The 17,811-nt window shown below is 42.3% G+C and overlaps 1 protein-coding gene across 2 annotated transcripts in view; it reads left to right on the forward strand.

The window, feature by feature from the left end:
- Window positions 1-17,811, forward strand: part of sgsm2 (small G protein signaling modulator 2) — a 119,251-nt gene that overhangs the window by 51,638 nt on the left and 49,802 nt on the right. For both annotated transcript variants that reach the window (XM_020050664.3, XM_020050669.3), the window contains exon 3: window positions 13,121-13,289. In XM_020050664.3, coding sequence (XP_019906223.2) covers window positions 13,121-13,289 — 169 coding nt within the window. The remainder of the gene's footprint in view (window positions 1-13,120; window positions 13,290-17,811) is intronic.

Consider the following 17,811-nt stretch of genomic DNA (forward strand, 5'->3'; position numbering starts at 1 on the left):
GATATGTGTTGAATATTGAGAAGCTGAGTAAACTGCTTGATCATTACAACAAATTTGCCTTGTGCTGGCGACAATAAAAGGCCATTCTAAATTTTGCAAACAGTACCAGGCCAAAGATGTTTACATTTCTGAAGGAGCTTGCAATTTGCCAGAAATATAATGTCTCGATCAAAACACTTCTAAAATTGTGTTAGAGACTTTGACAGTAGTGTATGTTCAACTTCAATTAACCGACTTAAAGGTGGCTTATTCATCATTTTCCATATCAAAATATCCAATGGTAACCCTTATATATCATCAGCTAATGTTAGAAAAGAGTATCTAGCAGAGTGTCAGGACTGACATTATCCCCACTGCCTTGGTAGCAAGTAAAATGTAGAAGGCTGGGACATTCATAGATAAGATTAGATTAGATTGGATTCAACTTTATTGTCATTGAACGAAATGCAGTGGCACAGTGATGCAGTAAATGCGTGTACATCCATGAATGTGTTTGAGGTGAGGGCCCAGAGGCGTTGCTAGAATCACAATGTCACTTGCACCCCAGATCACGTCCTGCTCCTGCACAACCTCCACTTACACACTTATAACCTCCCCCTCCTGAACGTCACTCACACCCCAGATCACCTGCACAACCTCCACTTACACATTTATAACCTCCCCCTCCTGAACGTCACTCACACCCCAGATCACCTGCACAACCTCCACTTACACACTTATAACCTCCCTCTCCTGAACGTCACTCACACCCCAGATCACCTGCACAACCTCCACTTACACACTTATAACCTCCCTCTCCTGAACGTCACTCACACCCCAGATCACCTGCACAACCTCCACTTACACACTTATAACCTCCCTCTCCTGAACGTCACTCACACCCCAGATCACCTGCACAACCTCCACTTACACATTTATAACCTCCCCCTCCTGAATGTCACTCACACCCCAGATCACCTGCACAACCTCCACTTACACACTTATAACCTCCCTCTCCTGAACGTCACTCACACCCCAGATCACCTGCACAACCTCCACTTACACACTTATAACCTCCCTCTCCTGAACGTCACTCACACCCCAGATCACCTGCACAACCTCCACTTACACATTTATAACCTCCCCCTCCTGAATGTCACTCACACCCCAGATCACCTGCACAACCTCCACTTACACACTTATAACCTCCCCCTCCTGAACGTCACTCACACCCCAGATCACCTGCACAACCTCCACTTACACATTTATAACCTCCCCCTCCTGAACGTCACTCACACCCCAGATCACCTGCACAACCTCCACTTACACACTTATAACCTCCCTCTCCTGAATGTCACTCACACCCCAGATCACCTGCACAACCTCCACTTACACATTTATAACCTCCCCCTCCTGAACGTCACTCACACCCCAGATCACCTGCACAACCTCCACTTACACACTTATAACCTCCCCCTCCTGAACGTCACTCACACCCCAGATCACCTGCACAACCTCCACTTACACACTTATAACCTCCCCCTCCTGAACGTCACTCACACCCCACATCACAATCACCAGAATTCTAGACACCTGTTCCTCATCCACACTCCACTTATATAGTCGACCTCACCCACTTCCTCTTTGTGAGGTATTGTTTGTGTTTCGTGATATATTGAGAATGTGATCTTCTCTGCTTACCTGTGTTTGACCAGTTTCTGCATCGTCCCATGAGTTTGTGATTTCAGATTAGCCCTCCTGTATTGTTGCCCAGATTCTGTTTATGACCTCCTGCCTGCCCTGACATCGACTCCTGCCAAGCCCTTCTGTTTTTCTGCTTGTATATTTTGGAACACCTGTGTATGACCACTGCCTGCCCTCTGATCTAGTCCTTGTTTACTCGTCCTTTTTGGCACTGAATAAGCACTACAACTACGCTCTGCGTGTGAATCCATAACCCTGCTCTAAGTGTATTCTTTACAATGTAATATTAAATACCTTATTCATCAAGTTAGCTAGCTAGTCAATGAAAGCTCTCTGTACTGCTGCTAAATTGTTATTTCGCTAGATATTGAAATGTAATTATAGGCCACCAATTATATGACAGTATATGCCACCAATTATTTGCTAGTTTTGACCAGCTTGCTGAAATAAATCCTAATCCTAAATCGATGTTCTTGTTTGTTTTATTTCTATTAGAAATAAAATAGAGAAGTCTTTGTTTGTGATGATAAAAGAAAACGTTAGCAAGCTAAGTTTATTTCCGATCAGACATTCCTTGATTCTATGCTGGAAAATATTGTAACAACCTAGCTAACATTTGTGGTGTTCTCTGCAAAAGACAAAGAAAAAATAAATGTCACTCTGGGAAGTTTGACCAAACTTAATGCTTAAGCAATTATTGCATGAAACAATTACATTGCCTTTTTAACTAGATTTTGTCTTGTGCAAGCTGGTCAAAACGCGCATATAATTTTACCCCTGTCAACAAGCTACCAACGAAATATGGCAATGGATAGTCCAGATGGCTTTGTGATCAGTTAAGTTGTTTGTTTATTCTAGTTTCTGTAGTTATGAAAAGGGCCCTACTAATTTGACCCCATCAAAACAAATGTCGGTGTTCATTGTACCGCCAATTGGAGGTGTCTAGTATAAAAGATTAAATCTGATGAATGCGTGTTGCACGTCAGTCCACCTTGCCGTCTCAGCTGTCTCCGTCTGACTGCAGCCTGCAAGCAGAAATTGTCTCCAGCCGCTTACAAACAAAACTATCAATCAAACTCCATTAGGTACCACAAACCAGCGTAGTAGACCCTGCATTCAACTCATTGCCGATAGGTGGCGCAAACTTGCATAGGGCACCTTTAAGCAAATGCCCATCTTCAACAGCCACTGGCACACTGGAGAAGTAATGCTCTTCACAGATCCCACTTTCATTTCTACCTGGCAACTCTGTAAAATTCTTTGAAATTGTTGCATGGTGAGTTTAGGAGTGAGCCCTGTGATTATGCGATGGCAAGAGCTTTCAGGCCAGCTCATTGATTTCCATTGTGAGTGTTTTCTGGCCCCCTCCCCAGCCACATCCCTAAAGCTGTGAGATTAAACCCAGCTGTTTGTCCTGAATGGCTCCCTATTTCCTAGTACACTACTTTTGAATGGAGAGAGGCCCTAGTCAAGATGGTCATTACCTAAGTACAGAGGAGGGTGCTGTGGATGTTATTAGGACACAGATGGTCTTTTTGATCCCCCCTTATTTTTGTAGATATGAGAGCTTATGTTTGGCTAAAATTAATTGTTATACAGTGATTCCCTGGTTGACCGTTTGGAGACGATAAACACAAACATGATATATTTCATAGTTTGTATCTGTTTAGCCTGTCTTTTCCTTCCTTAGCTAAAAACATCCAATCTACACATCCAGTTCCTGTACCCCTGTGTTCATGCTTGGTTTCCAAATGGCACCCTGTTCACTAGGGGCCCTGGTCAAAACAAGTGCACTAAATAAGATTGTCACATTGTACCCTTATCAGTGCTGGAACCTGAGGATGATCGATGGCTAACTTATGCAGGATGCTGTAGTGTCTAGACTAAAGTGGAGGGATGCATAAAACAAACATGATTACTTCCACTTTCCAACCCCTCGATAATGCAATAACACAAAAGCCAGCTGCCACACCAATAAGGGACTTGTTTTTCATTAAGACAAAACATATAAACCAAGTCCCTCAATCCACCTTTGCACAAAGCTGATAGCTGATGCAGGTAATGAAACAAATCATCACTAATAATGGTAACACACTTGGCCTCTTTAGTGGTGTAGTGGTCTAAGGAACCATTTGCATTGCATTACAACCTAGGAGACTCACAGAAAAGTACAACTGCTTGAAGGACATCATTTTTTCAATGATCCTGAGCTGGCTGGGATTAGGTGCGATATGACAGAACTTAACCACAAATAGGATACGAAATGGCAGAACTGGCAGGAAAACATTTGAATGGTGATACACAAACAAAATGTAAACTTTAAGTGTTACCGTGATTTTGACTGTAGCTAAGAAGGCAAGTAAGATTCTGTATTACTATTTCATATTACAGTACTCTTACTGTAGTATAAATATGGTATCAAAACAAATACTGTGTAATGGTGCTACAAAACTGCAACATGGACTGCATTAGGTACTTGCTACCGAATGAATGAATAGATGGAGGGGTATTGTATTGTATTTCAAAGTATTTTGTTGTAATTACAGAATCTGTCCAGGCAGATTGTGATGAAGTATTTTTCTGCAATAAAACATTTTTATGTTTAAAAAACATGTTTTATATATCACTTACACACTTATAAAGGCTTTCAAACTCGCTGAACTTACAGGGCTGTCAATAGCTTTTATAGCCACAAAGTCAACTTCCAGAGCCAAAAATTCTCCATTGGAACCAACATTTTTGGTTTTAATTTATGTTAACCGTTTGGTTAGAGTTTGGTTTAAGAAATAGCCTAAGTTTGTTAATTTGCAGCTAATGAAGGTAGTTACAACCTGATTCCAAGGAATGATCAGCCAAAAATAACAAATGTTCAACCATTTATAGTCCAAGACTCGCTGCAACTCTAAAAAGCTAATGCTAAGGTGATAATCACAATTATCCACACAGTAATACATGCACACTGGATGCCGCTGTAGCAAGCTGACTGTGAGTGTTGAGCCATCACTCACACACACTGTGTTTGTTTGAGAGTCCTAGCTAAGCTTGCTTGTGTGCAAATGTTTTGGAGTGATATCTAGCCAGTAGCTCTTCCCAAAATCTGAAAGACAGAGAGAGAGAGACATAAGGAGTGTGAAAGATGGATGGATCTGAAGATGTGACAGTGAACTGCGACAGAGAAAGACCGACAGACAGACAGAGAGGCTCTCTGTCGCCTTTCAATATGCTTACCTTACAAACCTTATTCTGTGTGTGTCTAATCCATCCTAAGGACACTGCTACTAACAGACTGTTTCTCTGTAAGCTGTAGCTAAATACCTGTAGCTGTAGTTCCCCTCAGCCAGACCACACTCACAGCAATGTCCGGGATTAGCTTCCGGACTGCATTGTCCTATGGTCTTTTAAGCGCTGAGCTTAAGCCAACATCCACCAAAGCCTCACCTTGGGGGGAGCTACAATTTTGGTAGTTAATGATCCGGCCAACCTACGGAGATGGAGGTTAATGCAAATGTGGATGGAATTTTGGGGCTGGTGCATTTTCTCCCTTTAACATCAACAGTGCATACTCCACTGTTGCTTTTTATGAGCTAACTCAGTGACCTTTTAACTAACTCAAGACCTGCCACTGTTAGAATCCTTCCACTATTTTTTTTATTTTAGGTGTCTTTGAAGGTATCCTTGTAATGAGAAGCGCCACAAAAAATGTATGTGTTATTAATGTAAAGGCAGTGATGATGATGAGGTTTATTATTAGTATGTTTTATTGTAGTCCACAGAATCATGCTCTGTGGTGAATCTTCATCTTTCAAAGGTCAAGGAACTGGTACAGAGACATATCATGGAGTGGAGGTGGAGCCCTGGTTGGTGGTCGCCTTGGAAACCCCTAACCCCCCTGACCTTTCATCCCTCTCCACTCTTCTCCATTCATTCATCCATCCAACTCTCACTACCAATCATATCTCCCCATCTGTCTCTCTGTCCTCCAATTCATCCACCCTATCCTCCATCCTTTTTTTCAATCCTCAACCTCCCCCTCCCTCCCTGGATAAGAGTCTGCTAAATGACTAGAATGGAAATCCCTGTTGTCCAGCCTGTGCAAACAGAAGAAGAGCATGTTCAAGCCAGGCCAAGGAGGCGTCTCAAGAGACAAACAGGCTGTCGATACGAGATAAATCCATCTGGACACTTCTGAAGTCCTTTCATCTGTCAACACATCAACAGCAACAAAAAAAACAGCAACAGTAGTAAAAACAAATTAGGCTTAAGCTGATGTTTGTCAGGCTAACATCCATGTTCTAATTAGCATTCTACAGATCGTCTGTGGAACTTCTACTCTGTTCTCGTTTGAAGTGCACCACCACTTTCTTCTGTCAGTCGGTCTCCCTCACTCTTTTACCTTCTCTCTCTGTATTTTCTTCTCCCCCTCTCTCTCCCCCTTTTCTCCTCCCGTCATGAATCACCACCTCGGGAATGAGCGACCAAAACAATATGTCAGTTCGAGCAACTTTATGCGACAAGCTTGGCGAATCGCCTACGGAAGACGGATCATTATCTGCATTTTGAGGCTTTGGGGTGTGTGCAGCTCCCTTGTGAAAGGGGCTGCTCATCTCTCCAAGGGTAAAATAAATGGCTTAAATAGCAAGGGAGGTGGAAAAAGTGTGAAAATGACCGATTAAATGTGGAAAGCTGTGTTAAGCTCTCGCCTTCTGTCTATCTATTTCTCTCTGTCTCTTTCTCTCTTTAAAATTCAGTTCAATTTAAAGGAGCTTTATTGGTATGGGAAACATATTGTATGTTTGCCAATGCAAATCTTTCTGTCTTTCTCCCTCTCTGATTCTCAGTTACTTTTCTCAAGGCTAAAGGGAGGGGGATGAGTCAGAAAGTAACTACCATTCTCCTCCTATCTCAGTCTCCTTCTCTTTATCCATCCTCTTTTTATTCTAATTTTCTTTGTGTTTTTTTTCTTCTCTCATAGGGTCTCTCGTTCATGGTCTACAGTATCTCTGTTCATTACTTGTTTTCTCTTTCTGTTTGACTCTCTCCTATTATCTTTCAACCTCCATCCCCTTTTCACGCCTTTCTCTCGATTTGACCTCTCCCCTCCCTTACAGAGAACCCCCATGATTTCACAAAATAATTCAGATGGGCAATCAGATAAGAACACTTCGGTTGTGACCCTATGTCCCCCCCCCCCCCCCCCCCCCCCCCCCCGCGTGTAGTGTCATGTTATCACAAGTTGCTCTTCACGTCACATTACCACTTCGGCTTCACAAAGCACATGATCCTATGCAACTTTTCCCATGTGGCCTTGTGGGAAACATACACGTTTTCCTCTCTTTCCGAAAGGGCCTCTTTGATTCTGTCTCTTGCTGTATCTCCTTTTCTTTCTTCGTCTCTTCGTGTATTTTTTTGCTTTCGGATCCTCTCTTCCTTTTTGCTGTAATTCTCCCTGTTCTCTCTATTCCACCAAAGCCCACCCCCATGTCCCCAGCTTGCGGCAGTCTGCAGATAGTTCCCCAGCACTAAATTACGGGCAATTAGGAAGCATAGGCACTAGCCCTCCCAGGCCAGGCACAGGTGGCTCCACAAACAGACACACAAGCTTCACCTACCAGGGCTAGAATAAATTACACTGATTAGTCATCGATCGTGATAGCCTTTTCCATAATGTGCACGTGTGTGTGTGTGAGCAGTGTGGGAATTCTGATGTACATACACAAAGAGGCAGGCAGGCAGGCAAGAAGGTACCTTGGGTTCAAATCGTGTTTGCTTAGCCAACTCATTAAAGCCCAGTTCAAGTGTTCATGTCGAATACTGATTGAAGACAGGGATGGCCGCACTATCCGCTAGTTCAGTCCAGATCTCTATGGCTCTCTCCCTGTCAGCGATGACCGACACCCAGCTCTGCTACGGTAATTATCCCTGTCTTAATTAGATCGGCTAATGAGCTCAATGGAGACAGGGACACGCACACAGGCTAAAGACAGGACCGGATACACACACTGTATCTCTTATCCAATCACAATCACCCTTTCTCACAGTCTCCCTCTCACTCTTGCTTTGTATCTCTTTCTCTTTTCCTATATTATTCTCTCTTCCTTTCTTTGTCCCTTTCTCTCTTTCACCCTGTCTTTTTTTCTTTAAATCTTTCCTTACCCAAAATGTATTTTGTTTTCTTTCCGTTTTTTTGTCTCTATTTCTTTCTTATTGTTTTGCTGTCTTTATCTGTTTTTTTTCTCTTTTTATATCTCAGTTCTTTTCTCTTTTGCTTGCTCTTGTTCACCCACATGTTCTCTCTGTCTGTTCTCCTTTCATCCTTCCACACTCATAGTCCCCACCTTCTTGCTATCGCTCTGAATCTTATCGTAAGCCTTTTAGCTCATCCAGATTGACTTAACTGGAAACTCTGATGCAATTAGACAACTTCAGTCTCTGAGAAAAAAGAGACAAGCTTTACTGTACAGAAAGTTAGAACTTTCTTTTTAAATGTCTTGGTAGAGATGGAAGGAGAGACATCTTTCCAGAAATATCCCCTTCCCTTTCCCATTCCTAAGAAATGACACAGATTTCCCAACAGATTTCTGCAGATTTCCTATCACTAGAGACAAACGGTCATTACAATCCACCCAAGACAGGAGATCTAGGAGGAATTCATTAATCACAGACGATTCGATGCCACAAAGTAATGTGTGGGAAGATTTATGCCAATTTATGTATCAGGCTAATTTGTTTTTGCAGTCCGCGTTGTTTGATACAAAACAGCTTCAGGGTCATTAGAAGAATTGATTAGAATTAACAAATAGAAATTTGTTGAGAACATTTTTGCAATTTCAGCTTTTTTGTGCATCTCAAATGTAACCGTATTAATTTGTATATGTTAGCATACACATTATTTTATGGTATAATTTGGCTTTGCTGAGAAAATGGTTGCTATTTCTTCGTTTTCATATGTGGTAGATATTAGAATTGCTGCACAGGGGTCAGCAGATAGCTTAGCGGTTAGCGTGTCTCACCAGTAACTGGAAGTTTGCTAAATCAAATCCATGCAGGCAGTTCGGAAAATCTTTCATCCTGTCCTTGACCAAGACAGTCACCCCACATTGCCACTGTAAGTTGCTCTGGATAGGAGTGTCCACTAGATGACTGCAATCTCAGACCTTGACTGTTTTCATGTATTTCTACGCGCTCCCATTTAGTCACTATTTAGCTCCGTTTGGGGGGAGGTTCCATTTTTAAATTTATTTCAGTTTTTTTCTCACACCAGTTTGAAACTTGACCTACGCAAACTGACTGAGGCAATCTCACAATCCTGTATTTGAGGCTGCCAATAATTGTCTATAAAACAGGGTATATAATAATTTCAGAACGACGGATAATGAATCCTTCTCCATGCAGCGTTGCTGCCCATGACCGCTGACACAGAGCTGTATTGTGCCAGTGGCATTTCCTTGGTCATATGAGTTCTGAAGGCCACATACTGTTCATTAATAACATGTGTGACTGATAAGCAGCTTCCCAGCAGAGGCCTGTTCCATGTAGTGGTCAAACAAACCCACATTTGTTTTACTGTTTTTTTACCAGCTACGTATGCTAAGAAAATATTCTTATCTACAACAACAACTTGGGAGCATTTGGGGTAACCTGTGTTTCTCAAGGACAGAAAGACAGGGAACCCCAATTTTCACCTTTTTGGCTCTGGGATTAGACCAGCAAGCTTTTGTTTACTTCACCACTAGGCTTTCCTGCCGCTTCAATTTACATTTCATTTAGCAGACACTATTATCTGGAATAACTTCCAGCTAAACCAACTACTGAACAATAAACCAACTTCCTGTAACAATATTATAGCACTATGTGGTTTCTATCAATCTAAAGCTTTTCAGTTTGTGTCAATCATGAATAGGTAGGTGTGAAAAGCAGTCACGTGCACTAATCGTGTTCAGGGAACTGCGTTAAGCAAAGTTAGATGGCCTGAAACATACAACACTGTGCTCAATGAAAAACACTTAGCTACCACTTAGATGATTCATCAGCTTCACACATATACAGACACAGTGCTTATTCTAACATTTGCACTTGGTTAAATGGATATATGCTCGATTTCACCCCCCCCTAATCTAACAACCCTTTTCATTTGACATGTTTCTGCTCTATCCTTCTGCGGCTGTCTCTGTAACAAACAATAATGTGAAACACATTTTTTTTAAAATACATATTGTGAACCTTATTTTCAATATCTTTTCAACATGTGCTCATGGGGGATAACATGTTTGTTTCAGTGTCTGCTGAATGCAAGTCTAAAAGAAGCAATAGAAAAAGCTATTAGAAGCCATGAAGGGTGGCATAGGGTAGTCAACTGGTCTAAATCACACGTACAGCTAGAGAATGGCTTTCAAAACCAGACCTCAGCTCCTTCAGCTCCTCAGAAAGTCTCTCCTTTGTCTTTCCCAATTTCTCTATCCAAACAATCCCTAAATGTCTGAAAATATATTCCATAAATACATCCCTGTTTACCAAAAAGTTGGGACACTTTGTAAAATGCAGATTAAAACCGAATGCAATGATGTGCAAATCATTTATTCCTACATTTCATTGAAAATAGTTCAAAGACAACATATACAATCTTGATACTGAGAAATGTTATTGTTTTTGTAAAAATACATACCCATTTCGAATTTGACAATACAAGCAATACATTTCAAAAGAGTTAGGACAGGGGCATGATTACCACTGTGTTCTCTTCTCCTCTTTTACCAGTACTGTGTAAGCATTTGGGATGAGGAGGCCAATTTCTGTAGTTTTGAAAGTGAAATGTTTTCCCATTCTTGCTTGATAGAAGGTTTCAGCTGTTCAATGGTTCAGGGTCTCCTTTGTCATATTTTTTATTTCATAATGCTTTGTCCTTGGATGCAGAGATTACTCTAGATTCTCTGAATGTTTTAATGATATTATGTACCATAGATGATGAGATCCCCAAACTTTTGTTGGGCAATTTTACGTTGAGAAACGTTATTCGTAAATGACTATTGTCTTTCCCCATCTTCACTTCTGACAGACCCATCCTCTCTGGAATGATATTTTAATAACCAATCATGTTAAGCCTGTTGACAGTTTATCTGTTTAGTTGTGTGATATTCCACCAGGTTTAGTTTTTTATAACAACTTTTCCAGTCTTTTGTTGCCTCTGTCCCAATTTTTTTGTTTAAATGTGTTGCTGGCATCAAGTTAGGTGTAGGCATATGTTTTTCAAGAAACAATAAAATGTCTCAGTTTTAACATTTGATATGTTGTCTTTGTACTATTTTCTATTGAATATAGGGTTCAAATGATTTGCACATCATTGCATTCTGTTTTAATTGCCATTTTACACAGTGTCCCAACTTTTTGTGTAAATCAGCAATGCCTTCCTGTAACGGAATGTTGAACGCATGCAGTCATTTTCCCATGACTTTTTCCTTTTTAAGTCCTGTCAGATATTGATATAATTTAATACACTAGCATGCTATTCCAACAAACACAGGCACTCTTTCAAGTTTGTCCCAAATCCTTAATCCTTGGTGTTTTGGAACAGGGCTCCACGATGCACATAAAAGTGTTAGGGTGTCACTATATGGAATAGGGACTCATTTGTGCAGGAGTCTTTCTTCAAAATTTTGGTCAACCAGCAGCAGAGATATTAATCAAGAAGATGACCATTTCCCTTTTCTTTGCGTAATGTAAATGCCAGCTTTGTCTACTTGGCCGAGTGTGCTGTGTTTTAGTAGAGATTTGCATGGGAAGTCAGATTTATTACTCAGATCAAAAGAAGAGTTCTATGTAGGGTGTAAGTTGCCATTTTAATGATGTGGGATGCTGCCGGATTGGGAGGGACTGTTTCCCCTCCCTGTATTATGCTGGGTTAATGTTGTGTTAGCGAGGCTGAATGGCAAGTGTTACACTGCTGATAGTGGATGGGTGGTTGCTGCTAAAGATTTTGTTTTCCTTTATTAAAAAATGAACAGCCAAACAGCCAAGATGGTGTCTTGCTTAGCTTAAGGGGTCCTTATAGGTTATTCCACACTTCCTCTCTTCAGCCAATTTAAGTTAATTGCTGGCACAGAGCTAATGCATGTACTAGCTTGCTCACAAATCCACTTCTCAATAGTTGAAGCTATATCTTTCTGATACGTCCCCTCCCTAGTTTCCCTCTATGCATCTAATATCTTATCCAGTTTGTGATTGTGGCCACATAGGAGTTACAGATTTTATTTATATTTGACATCCCTTCCTTACTTTGAAAAGACTCTGACATGCACACAGTTTCAGTAAAGTTTATTACTGAGGTTAATTACAAAATCCCACTTGGAGGGCCCTGGTGGTAGAAGGGAGTTGGATTGGTACATGGAGTGTGGGTGTCTTTGCATGTACGTACTGAAAGCAGATTTTGTAACATGGAGGAAAGATGTTCTGTTATTAATGAACTCCCATTAACAGAATCTTGTTTTGGGTATGCTTGTCACTGGCAGGGACTGATGCCCAGTTTAATACTTACAGTTTATCCTAAGTCCATAGTCTAACCTAACCCTGGGACAGAGTTACAATTTTCAGCAGCTCAATGATACAAATGTTAATGCCAAAGCGCACCAGAATGACGTATCATGAGGGGTTGAGGGTTCTGTCCAGAGTTACAGGGTTGAAATATTGCAGTCAGTCAATTATTATGATACATTTTCGTGATCAATTTTGAGCTATTTATGAATTGTATTCTTGGCACTCATGGAGGGGTATACGGTGGAATTGTCAACAGTCATGGAGAGGTCTTAAAGCAGAAAACATCCCCCGGAAGAAGGGCAGCTCCACCTTGTCAAGGTAAAGCTTAAGGTGGTGGTCTGACATCCGAGCAGAGATGTCTGCCTGACAAACAGAAACACATGTCACTTCCTGGGTGTCGAAACATAGTTGTATCATCTGCATTGATAGGAGAGACCATGTGAGGACAAGTTGCGAAGGGACTTGGTGTATAGAGAGAAAAGAGGACAATGAACCTCCTATTTTGGGCAGGACTAAATTCAAACTTACATTTTGGCACCTACATGGCGTAGTACACCATTTTCAGGGGCCTGTTTTGGCTGGACTGCATCGCTTTTACAACTTGCGGCCGAAAATCTCTGAATCCATGTTTCACTCTGTAATGTATAGATGTACCCTACCGATACATATTTTTTTCTTAATGTATTATCAGTTTCAATAGATTATTTCATTTGACTATGTATCGAATACAGTCCCTTTATAGATTTTATGTAAGAGGCGTGCAGACTGCACTAGAATTTCACTAGGCGTAAGTAGGTAGATGCCAGACAGAGGACAAGGGAAAGACATGATTCTGTTGCTAATGTAGTAAATGAACACATGTAATGGTCTTCTTCTCCCTCCACCCCTGTTTCTCTGGTCACTCTTTCAGGCACAATCGAGGCGTGTCTGGGGCACCTATTGAAGCGGCGAGCAGCGGGCTTCTTGCGTAGCGACAAGATTGCTGCCCTCTTCACCAAGATCGGCAAGGTCAACACCACGGCTGGAGAAGTGTGCCGGAAGGTCCAGGACCAGCTTACGCAGCAGGCAGAGATTACTAGGTACTGTATGACCTTTGTGACTTTCGTGACCTTAACGCCTTTGCCTTTATAGCCTAGAAATCCAGTCCAGAAACCTATTTAATAGAAGTGAGTATGTAAAATGTACTGTGAAATGACTTTGAAAAATGTCATGGTTCTGTTGGGATTTTGAGTTTCTGAACTGGTAACTCAATATAAAAAATACAGGAGTATATCCATGATATATGAACTACATAAAATATCTTTAAAACAGGTTGAATTTAATTAGCAGCGCCAAATCTTTTTTTCATGAATTATCATTTTCTGCAGCAGACATATGGTGAGAAATATGTTTGAAACATCCAATTGCCATAAAATCACATTAACATATTGCAACACATACAGAATTTAGAAAAAAACTTTATTGAATTGTGAAAAATCTGTATTGTGATGGCCCTCAATTCCCACCCCTAGTGAAGGGAATTGCTTGTCATTCGTTCCTTAATGAAAAAAACTGATGTTAAAACCGCACAGTGAAGAGGACTGAGAGAGTCACATCTGTCTCACCCTACTGGTCTGTGTTCATCCAAACCCAGTCTTTATCTCTGTACACGCACACACACACACACACACACACACACAAGAAAATTGCGATAAGCGGTTAAGCCTCCTCACATTTCTTGCCTGCCCGGTGTTTGTGCGTGGTGTGTGCAGTGTGTGTGTGCGGACATGATATCCCCGTAGCAGTTTTGCCTGTGTGTATACACAGCAGAAAGATAAAGTGGTCTGTGCCCCACGCATGGACTGTAGCAGGAGGCAGCAGGCAGCCCGGCTGTTTGTTAGCCCATTAACAGACCATTAGACGGAGCCTCATGGTCACAGGCCCACTCTGGGGCTGGGGCGGGGAAGGAAGAACAGCGGCTAATGGAGAGAGGGGCGCACGCATGGCCACACATGCCCGAGTGCATGTACGCACGCTCTCATGGTAGCGGCTCCCAAGTCCCCGTCTCTGTCTGAACGCTGCGAACGCTGGAGCTGGATGCGTACATTTGACTGTATTTGCTAATTGCTGGTGGCCCCGATCGTAAGCAGGATTAGGCCGTTTGAGCACCGACCTGATTGATTGCCACGTCGGGCCCCTTAGGATGCAGTTTGTGTTCTCCGATGTCTTTTATCGCTGTAGCTCACTTCACATTTAGTGCTTTCCTTTCTCCCTCCCCCAGTGGGGAACGAGGCACTGAATTACATGTTTGTTTAGCCGTATTTTGCTGTACGCTCCACCCAACCCATGCCCCTCCTGCTCCACCCAACCCATACCCCTCCTACCCCACCCAATACATGCCCCTCCTGCTCCACCTAACCCATGCCCCTCCTGCCCGTGCACCAGACCCCCCTCCCTTAGCCTCAACTCCAATGCATCACCCCTTCTCCCCTCTATCTGCTCATCCCTCCTCTGGGCCTCCATCGCCCGGTTACTCCCGTTGCCATGGCGACCTCGTCATTGTCCCACCACCATCATGCTGGCCAGAGAAATGATTAGATTGAGAAAGGTGAGATAAAAAAGGGAGGAGAAATGGAACAAAGAGGAGGGAGTAAAGATGGAAGAGAAGAGAGATGGAAAAAGGAGAGAGTAGAGAAAGAGGAAAGCCCATACGGAGAGAGAAAAGTGAGAGAGGCTCTATAGATCCAAAATGTTCTGCTGTCATCCGCTGCAGTGCATTTACCAAAATAAAAGAGTAATACCAATAACAACGAACACGTCGGCTTGATAAGAGAGAACGCTCCCCTCTGTTGGCGGCCAGCAGCTGCTCAATGGTTTGTGCTGTGTTTTGGTTGTGACCGATTTTGAGTCAGTTTGGCTCAGTCTGCTTGTTCTGTTTTCCTGAGACCCTCTTGGTTTTAGCTCCTCAGTTCTTCTCATTAAGCTATTAGTCTGTGTTCTGTTACTCTGTCATTCCAGTTCCTAGCCCTAAGCCCAAACGGTCTTATTTATATTTGGTTAGGGTAAATATTAGGTATGTTTAAATGTCCCTAAACTTGGGCGCACATCCACACACAAACAGATAAACAATCTCACACTTGTTCTTCGTGGGTTGGATCAATGCCGTTGTGAACCCAGCTGACAGGGGCTCTCCCTGCTGTGTGTCTGCGAGGTGAGTGCCGCTGTTACCAGACGGATAACTGGTCACCAGATCTGCCGGCTGGGGTGTGAGAAAGATGGATGACCACCCGGGGTCATTTACTGGCTGGAGTGTGCAGACCCACCCACGCGCAAGCATAAAACTGCACACATACACACAGACGCAAGTAGGCGGGGGTGATACTCTTGCACCTGCACACATGCACTCAGCCACGCCTTCACACTCTGTTCAGCCAGACTATTCAGAGACTGAACCACCACACCCCGCCCACCAGTTGTTTGGCGAACACTTTCCCAAGTGATGTCCACACACTCGCCTTGTTCGAAATACTGGAAGCATCTCCCAGGCAGTCCCCACTCCCCAGAAATGTTTCCACTGGGACTAAAGAAAGTAAGTGCGTTCAAAATGGCACCCATAAACCTACGGGTTCAAAAAAAGTGCACTGATTGGGGAATGGCATGCAATTTTGGAGAGAGCCCAGAATGACACACAGAGATTTATGTTGTATTCAATAGTATTTGCTGACCTCTCACAGTCACAGTTGCCTATTATTTTACATTAGTGCCCATTGAAGAATGAATGTTTAATAAGCAGAAATAAACTCACTCAAATAACCTAACCTTGTTAATATGACTGATTTATTTAGTGGTAGTTATGAGTAATCAATACTTACCAGTAGTTAATATTCAACAGACTTAACTGTAAATAATTAATGATACTATGCTTTATAAGTGTGTTATACACGAATTATGGTTCTTCCCTAGTCCTGTGTCTGATAACCAAGTTCTATACAATGTTTAGTAGTTTTATTTTAATGTTAAATGCATATAATACAAATCATTTGGTGTGACATTCAGAATTGTGACCTATTCAGAATTTGTTTGAGACAAATCATTAAAATCTCAATGGAACACATCTAAAATAGTATCAGCGAGAGACACAAGCATTTTGTTAGATTTGTAACAGGCTTTGTCGGAATTAATCAAAAATACAGTTCTACTGTTTATTGTCAGAATTTAAAGACTGACAGCTATTTGTAATGAACAAATCAAACAGAAGCAATCAAAATAGCTCAACACAACGAATGCTTCAAGTGGTTTCCCCAAATTCAACTGAAAATGCAACTTATAATAACTTCCCCACTGTCAAAATTATTCAACCCCTTCATGGCAAGTATCTATAGTACTTAGTAGAGCACCCTTTTGCTGTTATGACCTGCTGCATACGAGATGCATAACCAGTTTCTGGCAGCTCTCCTGAGGAATCTTAGCCAATTCCTCATGAGCAATGGCCTCCAGTTCAGCAACCGCCTTCTTCAAATCCCACCTGAGATTTTCTATGGGGTTCAAGTCAGGTGACTGTGATGGCCACTACAGAATCTTCCAGGACTTCTTCTGCAACCTAGCCTTGGTGGAATTTGAGGTATGCTTGGGATCATTGTCCTGTTGGAAGTTCCAATGACACCCAAGCTTCAGCTTCCTCACAGACGACATGACGTTTTCTCCAAGGATTCCCTGATACTTCAATGAATCCATCTTGCTTTCTACATGCTGCAGGTTTTCTTTGCATCCATGCCAGAGGATGCAAAGCAAACCCAGAGCATCACCGAGCCACCACTATGCTTAACCGTGCCAGAGGATGCAAAGCAAACCCAGAGCATCACCAAGCCACCACCATGCTTAACCGTGCCAGAGGATGCAAAGCAAACCCAGAGCATCACCGAGCCACCACCATGCTTAACCGTGCCAGAGGATGCAAAGCAAACCCAGAGCATCACCGAGCCACCACCATGCTTAACCATGCCAGAGGATGCAAAGCAAACCCAGAGCATCACCGAGCCACCACCATGCTTAACCGTGCCAGAGGATGCAAAGCAAACCCAGAGCATCACCGAGCCACCACCATGCTTAACCATGACCAGAGGATGCAAAGCAAACCCAGAGCACCACGAGCCACCACCATGCGTAACTGTGGGCAGTGTTCTTTTCAGCATATGCTTTACTCTTCTGCCTCCAGACATACCGCTGAGCCGTCATGCTGAAACGTTGCAGTTTTGTTTCATCGCTCCACAGAACAGAATTCCCAAACTTCTGTGGCTTATTTACAGTGGGGAGAACAAGTATTTGATACACTGCCGATTTTGCAGGTTTTCCCACTTACAAAGCATGTAGAAGTCTGTAATTTTTATCATAGGTACTCTTCAACTGTGAGTGACGGAATCTAAAACAAAAATCCAGGAAATCACATTGTATGATAAGTAATTAATTTGCATTTTATTGCATTACATAAGTATTTGATACATCAGAAAAGCAGAACTTAATATTTGGTACAGAAACCTTTGTTTGCAATTACAGAGATCATAAGTTTCCTGTAGTTCTTGACCAGGTTTGCACACACTGCAGCAGGGATTTTGGCCCACTCCT

The sequence above is a fragment of the Esox lucius genome, chromosome 1 (assembly GCF_011004845.1).
Source record: "Esox lucius isolate fEsoLuc1 chromosome 1, fEsoLuc1.pri, whole genome shotgun sequence".
Taxonomy (NCBI): Eukaryota; Metazoa; Chordata; class Actinopteri; order Esociformes; family Esocidae; genus Esox; species Esox lucius.